The sequence below is a fragment of the Rhinoraja longicauda genome, chromosome 18 (assembly GCF_053455715.1).
Source record: "Rhinoraja longicauda isolate Sanriku21f chromosome 18, sRhiLon1.1, whole genome shotgun sequence".
Classification (NCBI taxonomy): domain Eukaryota; kingdom Metazoa; phylum Chordata; class Chondrichthyes; order Rajiformes; family Arhynchobatidae; genus Rhinoraja; species Rhinoraja longicauda.
Genome location: NC_135970.1, coordinates 9,424,269 through 9,439,880, shown reverse-complemented (window position 1 = coordinate 9,439,880; position 15,612 = coordinate 9,424,269). Strand labels below are relative to the sequence as shown.

The window sequence follows — 15,612 nt, the reverse complement described above, 5'->3', positions numbered from 1 at the left end:
CACTCAAGGACATTCACAGATTTGTCACAAAACCACTCCTGAGTTGCCATGGCTGTGTGCTTCGGGTCAGTTTAGCCGGGCAGCCAGCTCTATGAAGACTCCTGGTGGTTCCAAAGATCTTCCATTTAAGAATGAGCCACTGTGCTCTTCGGGACCTGAAATGCTGCAGAAATTGTTTTATGCCCTTCCCCAGATCTGTGTCTCGCCACAATCCTGTCTCGGAGGTCTACGGACAATTCCTTCATCTTCATGGCATGGTTTTTGCTCTGACATGCACTGTCAACTGTGGGACCTTGTATAGACAGGTGTGTGCCTTTCCAAATCATGTCCAATCAATTTAATTTACCACTGGTGGACTCCAATCAAGTTGTAGAAACATCTCAAGGATAATCAGTGGAAACAGGATGAACATAAGCTCAATTTTGAGTGTTGTAGCAAAGGGTCTGATTACTTATGTAAAGGTGATATTTCATTATTTCTTTTTATTTACTTTGCAGAACATTCTAAACACCTGTTTTCACTTCTTCATTCTGGGGTATTGTGTGTAGATTGATGATGAAAGAAATTAATTTAATCCATTTTAAAATAAGGCTGTAAAGTACCAAAATGTGGAAAAAGTGAAGGGGCCTGAATACTTTCTGAATACACTGTATTTCTCCTCTACCACCTCCCTGTGACCCATTCCACCTATATTATTCCTCTGGATTCACAATTTGCTTAATGTTATGAGCCCAAGCTATGATTGTCTCTATGTCCTTATTTCAGTCTTTTGCAGGCCCATTCACACAACTCAATTTATTGCTTCAAGTTATTCCGGTATCATTTTGATGGAGGTGGGTATTATTGTCACATTTTAAAGACACTTGGACAGGTACCAGATAGATTGGGAGGGCTGTGGGTCACACACAGGCAAGTGGTACTGGCTTGGCTGTGCAACTTGGTTGGTATGGACGAGTTGGGCTGAAGGTTCTGTTTTTGTGGATGGACATAAAATGCCGGAGTAACTCAGCGGGACATATAGCATCTGTGGGGAGAAGGAATGGGTGACGTTACAGGTCAAGACCCTTCTTCAGACTGAGAGTCAGGGGAGAAGGAAACTAGAGATATGGAAGGATACACAGAGAACATAAGGTGTGAAAATGACAGATCAAATTTGACAATAATCAACGAAATGCAGACTGGTTCATTGTTGGCTGAGGGAAAGGTGACAAGGAGCATGCAAACAGTAACATTAATCAGGAGGACAGTGAAACTAGTTGGAGAACTAGGGTGGGGGAGGAACGGAGAGAGAGGGAAAGCAAGGGTTACTTGAAGTTAGAGAAATTGATATTCATACCACTGGGTTTTAAGAGTTACTGTTTCTGTGTTGTACAACTCTAAAATAGGTGCACGAGTAGGCCATTCGGCCCTTCAAGCCAGCACCCCCATTCAATATGATCACGGCTGATCATCCAAAATCAATACCCCATTCCTGCGTTCTCCTTATATCCCTTGATTCCATTAGCCCTAAGAGCTATATCTACTCTCTCTTGAAAACATCCAGTGAATTGGCCTCCACTGCCATCTTGTTCCAACTGTGGGATTTTAGATAATTGTTACCTGCATAAATTCTACTGCACCTGACCCCACGGTTCTCTCTGGTCTCTGCGCCTTCATTTCCCCCTCTCGTTAGCTGTAAAATGCGCCCCTCTCCTCACTTTGCTCGTTCTGAGGATGGCTCCTTCACCCCAAACATCAACTCTAGTTCTCTACCCAGGGATGCTGCCTGACCTGCTGCACATTTCCAAAGTGTTTTTTTGTCTCTCGGGTTAATGTGCATTGGTTCGGGTCAGGGTGAAAGATGGTGCAGGACTAAAGAGTCCACCAGGCAAAGGGAGAGACTCTATAAAGATGCAGTTCCCCCTCTCTATTCACAAAATGCTGGATTAACTCAGCAAGTCAGGCAGCATCTCAGGAGTGAAGGAATGGGTGACGTTTCGGGTCGAGGCCCTTGTGCCTTGTCTGGTAATTGACTGCAGTTTCAGACTACAACTCCCAGACTGCCCCGGGCGGACGGGAGTACTGGGCCTGCGCGCTGCGGTCACGTGAGGCGGTCAAGATGGCCGCGGTCAGGGCTGAGCCGTTGGAGCTGCTGTTGAAGGTAAAGGATGGCAACGGGGGCTTCTGCACTGCACTGCACTGCACTGCACTGCACTGCACTGCACTGCACTGCACTGCACTGCACTGCACTGCACTGCACTGCACTGCACTGCACTGCACTGCACTATCTTGGGAGCCGGCAGTCCGCCTAGGGGTATCCCTTTCCCCATCTCTTCACTGTTCACCACGTGTTCGTACAGAAATAACATTGGGGGAGCTGCTCGGGCAGCTTCTATGGGGAGAAGATCAGAATCAAGGAACCTTTCAACCCAAGGAACCTGCACCAGAACTAAAACAACGGCAAAGCCAATGCGTTTTCAGCTGAAGAGTGGGTTGAGTGAATAGAGAGAATGTCTGTGACAGGGTGTAGGCCAAAGTTGTCAGGTAATAATTATTGTTTTAACTAGCAGGTAGAGGCAGTAGAAAGAGGAAGAAGAGAACCAAGTGTGAAGAGAGGGGGAAATGGGGGCTTAAATGTATTAATTATTCCGAGATGCAATATGCCCAAATGGAAGATGAGGTGCAGATTGGGCAATGATGGGGATTGCAGGTCAGAGTGGGAGAGGGGCAGAGTATTACAGTGCTGGGTGATAGGAAGGGTAGGGTTGCCTGAATGATTGTGGGTTGATGTTCTGCAAAGTGGTCACCCAATCTACTGTTTCAAAACACTGATGGAGAAACTCTGGATCGGGCAACATCTAGGTGGTGATTTGGTTCTACAAACTTAAGATATCAGTATCTGCAGTTTCTTGTATTCCCACCCAATCTGGTTCCTCCTCTTGAGGAAACTATGTTGTGGACACTGATAGTCAGAGGCTGAATTTGAGCTAGTCCAAGTAAATTACAGGTCCCCTAGTCGAGTTCTGGTCTGCACTCTGTCATAGAAGCTCTATATTCTTCCCCTTTTCAGCAATTTAAAACATATTTGTTTTCTCACTTTGAATTCTGATGAAGAGCCCATAATCTGAAATGCTAACTTTGATTCCCTTCCCATGATGATGCCCGACCAGCTGTCTGCCCCAACATTTTTCTTTTTTATTTCTAATTTGCAGCATCTGCATTTAAAGAAAAGTTTCATTTATTTGGAATGTTGTGGTAAAAGAGAGTTTTACCACAGATCTCCAGATGTCTCCAGATGTCCCTTCCCCTGCCTAGCTGTCTTGTCCTGCCTGCAAGACCATCTCCCTTGCCCTCCCTATCATATTCCCCAGGCAGCATCCCTCCCCCAGCCTTGCTTCCTTCCTTTCTGTAAACACTGCTCTCTTCTTCCTCCTTTCCCTCTCCCCCTACGACCCATGCATGTCATTTGCCATTCAGTAAGATTCTGTCTGAATCTTTGACTCCACTCTGTTCTTTTCCTAAATCTTACACATCCTTGATTTCTTTGTGCAAAAGTTTTAATTTATTTCCGCATCTAATATTAATGATTGGCACCCACTGTTTTCACAGCTCTTTGAAGGATATTTCTCATCCTTGAATACTTGCAGTTTTTCTGTGTGAAACCAGACTATTAAGTTAGTGCTGAAAACTAATTATGGCTGACCAAAGTTTTCTTGTCACTTTCACTGTAGATGTACTTTTATTGTTTGAGTTAGAAGACTGCAGCTTAAACTTGACCTCACAAGCTAGAGCATGTAATCTAGAGGCTATAGTCGATCGCTGAGTAAAAGCTGCACCGTTGTCCATAAAGTAATATGTCAGAGGCCATTAAATCAGTATTTGCCCTCTGGGGTGGTTATAATGTGTATTATTTTCACATTCTGAGGTTTGTTTATCCCTCAAATAACACTATTAAAAGTAAGAAAATAGAATTGAGAAACTGCCAGATGCTCATTATTCAAAAGGACACTAAATGGCGGACTAGACATTGGACAGGCTAGATGCAGGAAAAATGTTGCTGGTGTTGGGGGAGTCCAGAGGGGTCACAGTTTAAGAATAAGGAGTAGGCCATTTAAGACTGAGGTGAGGAAAAACTTCTTCACCCAGAGAGTTGTGAGAGTCTGTGGAATTCTCTGCCACAGAAGGCAGTGGAGGCCATTTCACTGGATGTTTTCAAGAGGGAGTTAGATTTGGCTCTTAGGGCTAAAGGAATCAAGGGATATGGGGGGGAAAGCAGGAAAGGGCAGTGATTTTAGATGATCAGTCATGATCATATTGAATGGTGGTGCTGGCTTGCAGGGACTGGAGCAAATATTTACCAGATTGGTTCTGAGATGGCACGTCCATCATATGAGGAGATTAAGCTAGGCCTCTGTTCTGAAACACTTGGATGAATGAGAGCTGATCGTATTGAAATGAAAATCCAAGGACGACATAGCAGAAAATATGAGGATGTTTTCCTTGGCTGATGAGTCTGGAACAAAGAATACAATGTAAAATACATTAATACACTCTTAGGTCTGAAATGGGAAACTTCTTTGCACAGAGTGTGAATCTTTGGAATTGTGCTCCGGAGGGTTGTGGAGATTCATTCGGTCATTGATTTTGTTCAAAACTGAGATTGTTAGATTTTCTTTTTGAAATTAAGAAACTGAGGGATATGGGAAAAGTGCAGGGAAATGGTCTTAAGGTAGAATGTCAGCTGTGATTATGTTGAATGGTGGGGCAGGTTTGAGGGGCTGAATGGTGTACTGCTCGATTTTCTTGTGTTCCAAACTGGGGAAGTACTTTGATTAATGATCAATATTGGTACAGATGGAATTTAGTTCAAATGTAAACAATTCAAATGGAGTTCCACAGCATGTTGAGAAATGTTAGGCAGCATCTCCTATATGGTGGGTCCAGTTATCCACCCATTTGGATGTGTCCTCCACCTAAATTGGTCTGCCATCTCTGGTTACAAACTTGCATCAAATCATTCTACGCATAGTTGTTTCCTAATTCGACCACCGCTCTCCTGCAACTCCTCTTTGAGTCCCACTTTCTGCTGTGATAAAGAGGCCATGCCTTTTACTCACTTCTATGGCTGCTTGCTCAGATATGACTGAGTTGAAACCTGTTTGACCCATAGTTGGAATTTAAACTGTAGGACATGTGTCATCGAAGCAAGGTGTTTTTGTTTTCTATTGGTGCTTCTCAGTATATCTCTCCTCCTGCTGCTGAACCAAGTATCTTGCTATTTTGGCTAGACTGAGGTCTCCAGTGCTTTCTAATCACAACTCCACAGTGCTTTGCCCATTAGTTTATCATATTTCTCTTGCCTATTGTCTGCAGCCCCTCCACGGAGTCAAGTTTAAATTCACTGTGCTTAACCATATCATGTAATCCAATATTACTTCTGAAGACTGTACTAATGAAATTTGATAAAATGTAAGGTTTTGGTGATTGAATTACTGTCTTTCAGGCTCCCTCAAAGGATGTGGTGAGGCATTTATGTCAAGAATGTTTTTCCTCTGCAGCCCCTAATTCATCTCTGTTGGTTGATGATGCTGTCACCAGTTTATCAATTACTCCTGAGGAGGCACAGCAGGTAAGAAAAACCTGAAAGCAAGTGTATTCTGCTCTATATTTACTATGCTTATAATATTACCTGTGTCAGAAAAGGAATTATTTTTCATAAGACTTGGAGAGTGAGAATGTAATCATAATGTTGTGAAGCAGTGCATAAGAAGGTTAAAGATTGGTCACGGGTGAGCTTTTTAAGGAGGCAGGGGGATGATAATTCATAGACTTTGTTTCAAAATTGTGGGGATGGACAGTTCCAACCTCGTGTTGGAGCCAGAAGGAGAAGTTGCGTTGTCAGGACGGTTATAGAAATGGAGGAAACGGAACATGAGGTTGTTCTTGAGATTGCTTCTGAGGACAAATGGGATTAGTGTAGATGGGCAAAAAGGACCGCATTGATGTGGTTGGGTTTGAAGGAGGCATTCTGTAGCCTTCTTCAGACTGAAAGTTACGGGAAAGGGAAACGACAGATATTGGCTTCATCTGAGTTTTCCATGATTCTTGCATTATCCTGGTTACATGCTCCTCTAAATTGCTGATTTGTCCCACATTACCACTATTGTTTGGTGACTTGCAGACAACTTTCACAGTGCTAATGCACTTTGCTTTGTTTAGTTTAGCGCCAACCAGCGATTCCCGTACGCTAGCATTATCCTATACTTGGGACAATTTATAATTTTTACCGAAGCCAATTAACCTACAAACCTGTATGTCTTTGGCATGTGGGAGGAAACCGGAGCACCCAGGGAAAACCCACATGGTTATGGGGAGAATGTACAAATTCCATACTGACAGCACCCATAGTCAGGATTGAACCCGGGTCTCTGGTGTTGTGAGGCAACTCTATCGCTGTTTGAGTTTCATCCAAATTTAATTATCCTACATTATTTTCTGAATTAAAATCCTTTCTCTCGTGGAAAAGGTCACCTTTTTCATTTTTGTCCCTTCTAAGGTGAAATATTCTGGGATATTTTAACTCTTTCCCTTGGTTACTTTGCAGCCATGTCTTAGTACCCACTTATTGTTAGTTTGTGCAATTAATTCAGCTGCTGTGTAACAATACCGGTTGTCAGTGTTAATTTTTCAAAAGGCAGTTGAAGTCTTGCACAAACGGTCGGTTAGCTAAATTGTCACGGACTTAAAGGGCAGTAGGTAGGCCCCCCTCGGTCATGGCTGACCACGGGTAATGCATCCTAGTTGTTGGCTGCTTGCTCCAAACCTCAGCTAGAGCAGCGTCGCTTGTGGCTGAAGAGACCAATGCCGGAGTGACAGTCTCTGTCGCAAAGGTCATATTTGTGTGTGGTCTCTGGTCTGTTGAAGTTGCTGCGCCCCTTTCTACGTAAAGGGCAGTAGCAGCATGGGAATAATAGTGGCTGAAAGGCAGAAAGCTGAGACTAATGGTACATGGGTGTTTTCAGACAAAACACGGCAGGCGCTGGTTTTCCAGGGATTGCTGCTGAGGTCACTGCATTCTTTGTGTATTAATAGGTTATATGGTGTAAAGTTTTGAAATTTGTAGATTATTGCAAAACTTGCAGTGTGTCAGGCAACAAGGAGATTAATAACTGCAAAACAGAATGGGTGAATGCAGACAAGGGGCATGTTACATTTGATATTGTGAAGTACGAACTGATGCACTTTGTCAGATGAAAATAAAATACTTTGCTTGTGCTATCTGTAGAGAGAAGAAAAAAATAAATCTGAGAAACACTCCTGCTATTACATATCCTTTCTCTCCATAGTTGATTTGCTCCCTTCACTGTTTCACACGACAAGTTGTATTCCAAGGACTGACTTCAGCTGAAGAGATTTTCCCGCTCTTTCCAGAAAATTTCCATCAAAACCTGAAAAATCTGTTAACTAAAATAATTCTTGAAAATGTGTAAGTGTTTTATTCTCTTGCTTCAATGGAAAATGTTGCTGTCAGTTTTGTTGCAATTCAAATCATTAATTTTGTTAGGTTTAAATTAAAAGTGCACATGTATTGAAATTGATACATCAATTCAAATCCTATAGTTTAATTTCCTCAAATCAATATGTTTTATAGCAGGGATTTGGCAGAGGTTGTAAGTGCAATATGATTTTTAAATGGTTAAAAGCATTTTAAAAAGACTAATAGACAGATCAGCTTCTGTAGTTGAAACAAAGGAAAAGTGATGCCTCAGATTCTTTCTTGTCTCGTCTGTGAACTGAATGTCAGATCCCTCATGAAAGCCTTTCAGATTTATGATTCAGTTTGAATAATGAGCGGTTAAATTAACGTGATTTGTTAGCAAATGGAGACTGAAGAAGTCATTAATCTATTTAAGTAAGCATTGTTAAGGGATGTTGAGACTTCATACTGGCAAGACAGTTTCTGCTTCTTAACATGCCAGTCTAAAAAAAATGTAGACTTTACTCAACGTGTCTCATAATTAGCTGCATATGTTGCCTCTAGATTTGACTTTTTCACTACTGTGGCTTCTCATTATTGTACCTATTGAAAACTGAGCTTGTATCCCAACTGGTACCACCCCATTTACCCACTACAGAACTACATCAAGTACATTTTAAGCAATACCTAGATTATAATCTGTGGAATTCTCTGCCTCAGAAGGCAGTGGAGGGCAATTCTCTGAATGCATTCAAGAGAGAGCTAGATAGAGCTCTTAAGGATATCGGAGTCGGAGGGGGGGGGGGGGGGGGGGGGGGGGGGGGGGGGATATGGGGAGAAGGCAGGAATGGGGTACAGATTGAGAATGATCAGCCATGATCACATTGAATGGTGGTGCTGGCTCGAAGGGCCGAATGGCCTACTCCTGCACCTATTGTCTATTGTCTATAAACAATCGTGTCTTTAGTTCTAACCTTTACTGGATCTTGCTCTACTCTTTGTGATCTCCAGCCATCTGCAGTGGAAATTCTACATTTCTCTGAAGTCTTGCTCATCATGATTACACCATGGTTGACCCCTGTGCTTTTAGCTATGGTGGTTTTAGATTTATTGAGTTGTACAGCATAAAATTGTTTGAGCTTACCACTTCCATTCTGACAATTTTGTCCATTGACGCTGATCTCATTTGCCCACTTTAAACTGTACAACTCATTTTCTGAACCTTGCGCTCTCTTTCACTCTAAGACCCTCTTAGTCACCCTCTAAATTGCTTTTCATGGTTTGATCTCAAATTTAGTTTGATAACATGACTGCAAATACCTTGGGAGTTTTCACTTGGTTAAATTGTGTTTTTTATAAGGCATTAAAGTGGCACCTCGCGTTGTGAGCATTTGTGAGAGTTGAGTCAGAGTATTGATGTACCCATGCAGATCACAAGAATTAGTGTCCCTGTGAGCCTGCCCAGCTGAAAGAAAATGTGCCATAAAGATGATGCACTGCTATGACTGTTTCTTGTATGCTAAAGTGGTCTGAAATGCTGCCCGCAGATCATGTGCTAACAGTGGGGACTTATGCTCTGAAAATTAATTCCTGATATCTATTTTAGAGCTAGCTGGAGGAGCGAGGCACTTGCAAATCAAAGTAAGTGAAGCTGTTTTGCTTTAATGCATATGTCAGTATAATGTATGAGGGGCAGCCAGTGCATGCAACGAAATTCTTGAGACATTAGTTTCTTCCCCATCGTTACCATAGCATTTGTAATGTTGGTTACTTACTCCATGGTACCACACTTTTTTTGTTCTTGCTCTCTCTTAGTTTCCTTGCCCCGCCTCATCGACATGGACTGGAGAGTGGATATCAAAACCTCCTCTGATAACATTAACAGAATGGCTGTGCCTACTTGCCTGCTCCAAATGAAGGTATTACTAAATGATTCGTGCTCCTAACGTTTTACAACTGCAAAGATATCTGCATATTTTGTAGAACATGCTTGAAGTACAGCTTCCAAGTCACATTTGGGGTCAATCGGCCAACAAATTTTCTAGAGAAAATGCTGTAAACTGTTAATGTGATCTTGCTGTTTAGAACTACTATGTAGGTTAATTGGCTGGGTAAATGTAAAAATTGTCCCTAGTGGGTGTAGGATAGTGTTAATGTACGGGGATCGCTGGGCGGCACGGACTTGGAGGGCCGAAAAGGCCTGTTTCCGGCTGTATATATATGATATGATGATGATGATACTAGGACCTACTAACTTCCCTACAGCCATCAGGCTATTAAACACTACAACCTCAAATAAGCTCTGAACTACAATAGTGTAAGAAAATAACTGCAGATGCTGGTACAAATCGAAGGTATTTATTCACAAAATGCTGGAGTAACTCAGCAGGTCAGGCAGCATCTCAGGAGAGAAGGAATGGGTGACGTTTTGGGTCGAGACCCTTCTTCAGACTGAACTACAATAGATTATTATTATTATTATTGTTTATAGTGTACTACGTTTACATATTCTGTTGTGCTGCAGCAAGTAAGAATTTCATTGTTCTATCTGGGACATATGACAATAAAACACTCTTGACCTTGTGGCTTCAATCTGCAATCTTTTCATGTTCTGATCTGTACTGCATACCAATTTTGCTCACCTAAGTTTCAAGCTAATTGGAACACTAGTTGTACAAGAGGAAATTTAGGTGCTTTTTATTTAGTTTTTTGCAACAGAAAATTACAGGCTTTCTCTCGTGTATTAGTCAAGATGAACATCATCCGCAGGCAACAATGATGCAGCTAGGCGATCTGCTGCCTCAGAGCTAGCGATCCTGTCTCAATACAGATTCTGACCAGTTTGCTCGTTCTCATCGGTGACCTCGTACACTTCCACCATATGCTAAAGACTTGTTAGTAGGTTAATTGGCCACTTTAAATTAATTGCCCCTGGTTTGTGGTTGAATAATAGAACTCTGTGTGGGTTGGTGGAGTTGAAAGAAATGTGGCAGAATACAATTTCTCTGAGGAGACACAGAAGGCACAGATGTTGGAAATGAGCGATAAAACAAGGTGCTGGAGGAATCCAGCAGGCCAGGACACATCTGTGCAAGGGGATTTCTCTGAGAGCTAGCACTGACTTCTTTGCTTGAAACAGATGTGGCAAAGATTATGTAAGTGAATTCTGATTAAAAAGGAATTGGTAAGAAGCAGATGGTAAGACTTAAAAAAAAAAAAATAGCCACATACTTTAGTATGATGAGAGTGATGGATAATTTAGATGCAAGTATAGTATTTAGAGTGAGTGCGTGATTAATAAGATTTTTGAGTTAAGAATTTGCACATCATGAGTTTGGGACAACTCCTCTGGAATATATACACATTTTTTGGAAAGAGCAAAATAGGGCCTGGTTAGCAGAACTGAGATGGCAAATGTAGAGATAATAAAATGCTGACTTCCCTGTTATTCCAGATTGTAATTCCTTCCCTAATGTTGTCTTGCATTCTTTCTTGAGCCCAAGAGCTAATTAAACACGAGTATCACTTCCGGTAGACCTGCTTAAGAAAAATAAGAAGCCAGATGAAGCTCTATGCACTGAACTTGATCGGAGCGAGACTAAAGAATGCCAGCAATTTATCGGCTCTGCGACCCTCCAAGATATGAACATCAGACATTTTTTGGACCTCTTGAGCATTCACAGATTTAATAATTCTTCCGTTGGTGACACTGCTTTTAGCTTCTAAGATCCTGAATCTTTTATTTCCTTGCCTAAACTTCGGTTGCTTTTCTCCTTCAACTGTTTCATGTCTAATTAAATGAGTTTTGGTCATCTGCCTAATCTAATATAGCTCAAGAATAAAGTTTGTTTGATAACATCCATGTTAGATAGGCTTTATATACCATTTTTTGAATTCAAAATTTTAAAACGCCTGTGTAAAAATAGCTTTTCATAGAAGCGAATTGAGTGATCAGCACTGGTTGCTTGATACATTTTATCAGGCAATTAAAAGCTTATTAATTATGCACTTGGTCATTAAATAATATGCCCGATTCTGATGGTTTCCAGAAATTTGTTTGACCTATCTTGGGGAATGCTGTTGAGATGTGAACATCTTGTCGTAACTTATCTTTTGATATCCTGAGAAGCTCAGAAGTGTGGATATTATGTGAATGTCGCACAAAGTCTGGATCTGCATTTACTGCAGCCCAATGTCCCTCTTTGCCCGTGCTCATGCATGAACCTATATGTATCCACTAAAAAGCCCAATGTCTACAGAGTTGTACCTTTATAATGGATTTAACATCTGCTAAAGAAAAGGGAGGGAATAAGCAATTTAAGGGAGTGTGGAGCAAAGTCCTGAACTGTTAGTGACATTAAACTTCTTGGGGTAAACAGATGAAACAGAAATAATATGGAGAATTCTATACTTTTCCTTTTTCCATTCAGTGTATTTTTGAGGAAAACTTTGACATGCGTGAGTGGTTTATGAAAATATATATATTCTTGGGTTTGACCTGTTTGATAGGAATATCAGAGATTACCAAGGGAAGGTACAACTTGTTTTGAAAGGAATTATAATGTGTGGTGGGTTCAAATAACATTTAAAAGTAGAATAGAATTCTGTTGATGTGGGGACTATTTATTTTGGTTGGGTTAGAAAGAGGTCTCATCCTTGTGTTAACTTTTGCATTCATTCCGAATAAAGTGCTTTGGGGAAACTACTGTCAACATATTGATGAGTAATTATTGAGTACTGGGATATCTTGCATCCATCAGCCATTCCTGTTCTACATGAGATGTTTCTACAGATGGAATGAAATTCAAGACTTGTACGAGACAGCTGCAACTGCTGATTATGTACATTGCCTCAGGATTACATTTATAACAATTATCAGATCGTCAGTACTATATTTTCTCTGAGGATGCAGTGTGTGATAAGAATACCTGCCTGTCACTGTGTCAGTTGTACTCAACACTAAATAACTATAGCGGAATCCCAATAGAAGAAATTGCTTCCTATTTCTATTTTCAGTGAAATAAATTCAATTAGAGCTCACAATTTCTAATGCTTTAAATCCCAATTTAAACTCTTTATTTCCTTAATGTCCTTATTTTGTTGCCAACTGGTCAATCTAACTGATGGGGGTTGTAACAACAAAAAGTAGGCGGTTACAATTTTATTTTAGAGTTACAGCATGGAAACAGGCCTTTCAGCCCACCAAGTCCACGCTGACCACTAATCCTCATTCGCATTAATTCAATGTTATCCCACCTTCTCATCCAATCCCTACTTAGTCGGGATAATTTTCAGAGGCCGATTAACCTACAAACCTGCGGATGTGGGGTGTGGATTTGGGATGTGGGAGGAAACCAGAGCAGGGAGAAAACTCAACTGTCACAGGGAGAACGTGCAAACTCTGTACAAACAGCAACTGAGATCAGGATCAAACCCAGGCCTCTGGTGCCGTGTGACAGCAGCTGTGCCACTGTGCCACCCAAGATTGATTAGTCTATCTTCCTGTATGCAGTCTCCTGGTCGGCAAGTTATCAGCTGAACTGTAAAAATGTTCCTTAATTTCAATCGATACTCTCCATACACAGTGTATGGATAAAATAAAGCTGAAAGTAACATTTAATTGCTTATGATTTGCAACAACTGAAAGTGAGGAGAGCTGTAAATGTACATTTCTAATGGGTGCTTTGTCCTCCCTTACAGATTCAGGATGATGCCACCATTTGCCAAGATAAGCCCACTATTTCCACCGTCTCCCTTGAACTGAGTAAAGAAAAACTGGATACGATGTTGGATGGACTTGGTAGGATCCGGGATCAGCTTTCGGCTGTGGCAAATAAATGAAATGTTTGCTAGCTGTCTCAGTACCAAAGTATTAGAAACTGAGAAAAAATATATTTGGATCGGAAGGATGGTTCATTATCCTGTTTTGTTATGTACAGCTTTGAGTTGTTAATCTTTCATATTGCTTGTGTTATCCAATTTTTTTCCCACCAAGTACTGTAGATGTGATTTCTGTCAATTTTCCAATACTTTCTATCTTTTTTGTATTAAATAACTCTTATTCTGTTTCTTGTCACTTGTTTAATTTGTGTAAAGTGAGCTTGGCATTAATATTGCGGTTAAAACTATGCGTAATGTTTTTGAATCAGTCTTTGCCAGGATGTCGATGCCATTAGAATGTTCTATACTGAATAATTTGCTGGAGGATAATTGAGTCAACCAGATTGGTGGCTCAGGAGTTACATGCAGGGCTGGTGATCTCCTTCCTTGTGGTCTGAAGAAGGGTCTCGATCCGAAACGTCACCCATTCCTTCTCTCCAGAGATGCTGCCTGACCTGCTGAGTTACTCCAGCATTTTGTGAATAAATACCTTCGATTTGTACCAGCATCTGCAGTTATTTTCTTATACTATATATCCTTCCTTGTGGTAACCTTTTGATTATTTTTGTTATTGTGTGTGACAGAAGATATCTTCCTCCGTAAGTAAGATGCTAATGACCAGTCCAATTAGTTTTGTTAAAATGATTAATAAATGCTTTTCAATTAAAAAAAATCCCAAAAAATCTGTATTGGTGGGAATTTGAACGTATATCAGCATCTGGATGCTGTTTTAGGGAATCTCAATGATAGAGCATGGGCCAGTGCCCATTGAGTCTGTACCAATTGTCAAGCACTATTTACTGTAATCCTGTTTTTCCCCACATTTCCCATGTCGTCCATCCCCAGATTCTGTCTCCCGCCTAAGCAAAGGTGCAATTTACTGTTGCCAATTAACCCATCAACCTTCATTTCTGCAAGTTTTGTGGCTGATTAAAGTATATTTGGGTGCAATGATTGCTGATGAGTTCAGGTGGCCTATTATTGTGAAATGTAATATATAATTATTTAGGATTTGTGTAGGAAGGAAGTGCAGGTGCTGATTTAAACCGAAGATGGACACAAAAATCCGGAGTAACTCAGCAGAACAGGCAGCATCTCTGGAGAAAAGGAATGGGTGACGTTTCGGAGACCAGTCTGAAGAAGGGTCTCGACCCGAAATGTCATCCATTCCTTCTCTCCAGAGATGCTGCCGGTCCCGCTGAGTTACTCCAGTTTTTAGTGTCTATTTAGGATTTGCACCAAGCACGTGTAGGAATATCAGCTCCACATGGTAGGATTTAATTCCTTGCTTGCAGTACAGATTTAAAAGTTTAGGCTTCTGAGCTTAGTTATGCAAGATGGAGGCTGAGGAGATGCATTGCTCATTACATGGGTATTATTTTAGTAGGGGTTGGTGTTTTTGTTTTTCCTGTTGCGTTTAATGACTGGGGTTACTGATGAAATTGAGCTGGTAGTGGACATTCAAAGGACCACCTTTTTGTCAGTTTTCAGGATTTCCTTTGTTGGTATCTCTAGCTAGGCTGCTACAGAAACCTAATCGTGGCTCTGATTCAATTACAGAAACCCACTTGTATTGCTGACTGAAGTGACCCCTTGTATATTTTCAAGTGAAAATGCACTTACCTGCACTGATATGGAGAAATCCCAAACTTCCTGTTTTGCATCGACAAACTATTATTTAGCTTCTCTAACTACCTTGGGTTTGTCAAAATGATTGTACTTAAAGGATATGTTTCATCTCTCTGATAGCTGGTCTAGTGGGAGAATGAAGCCTAGATCATTATACATATCTCTTTATCGTCCCAATTCCTTGCAAGTCTGACATTAGAATTTTTATACCATGCAGGCTCATTTCAGCAATATACTAAAATCTGATATTGGTTTATATTTTTCTTTGTGTCCCTTTTAAATGGGATGTTAGAATGTTTTGAGATCTAGTCACACACCACAAGAGGGCACATGTGCACTTCAGAATTGTTCACATTTAACTAAACCTCGGTGATTAAATGTTCTGCAGTAAAACATCATGATTTAACACGTGTTTTGTTTGCTCGGGCAGTTTACCAGTAATATCGAGGATATAGGTCGTGCCTTGTACTTGATTCAATTTATTTATTCATTGCTGAGTATGATTGAGCCTCACTAAGCAGCCAGTTGGACAAGTTTGTGCAATAATCACAACCCTGGCAAAATTTTCAGCACATTAAGTTAGGAGCAGTGTGATCAGTTGTGCAGTTGTCCTGTGAGGATTTGCTCCACAGAGACCTAGGATCCAA

General features: G+C 41.0%; 1 protein-coding gene across 1 annotated transcript; it reads left to right on the top strand.

The window, feature by feature from the left end:
• The first annotated feature begins 2,089 nt into the window (after positions 1–2,089).
• Positions 2,090–14,228, top strand: commd9 (COMM domain containing 9). Its single transcript, XM_078414745.1, has 6 exons — positions 2,090–2,140; positions 5,483–5,608; positions 7,326–7,465; positions 9,063–9,097; positions 9,272–9,375; positions 13,157–14,228. The coding sequence occupies exons 1-6, from the start codon at positions 2,099–2,101 to the stop codon at positions 13,295–13,297; spliced, it is 588 nt and encodes a 195-aa protein (XP_078270871.1). The 5' UTR covers positions 2,090–2,098; the 3' UTR covers positions 13,298–14,228.
• The last annotated feature ends 1,384 nt before the right edge of the window (positions 14,229–15,612 follow it).

Excerpts from the sequence above, each read along its gene's own strand:
- commd9 (XM_078414745.1), top strand. The coding sequence starts at position 2,099 with ATGGCCGCGGTCAGGGCTGAGCCGTTGGAGCTGCTGTTGAAG. Across the intron at positions 2,141-5,482 it reads CGTTGGAGCTGCTGTTGAAG|GCTCCCTCAAAGGATGTGGT; the intron begins GTAAAGGATGGC and ends ACTGTCTTTCAG. Across the intron at positions 5,609-7,325 it reads CTCCTGAGGAGGCACAGCAG|TTGATTTGCTCCCTTCACTG; the intron begins GTAAGAAAAACC and ends TTCTCTCCATAG.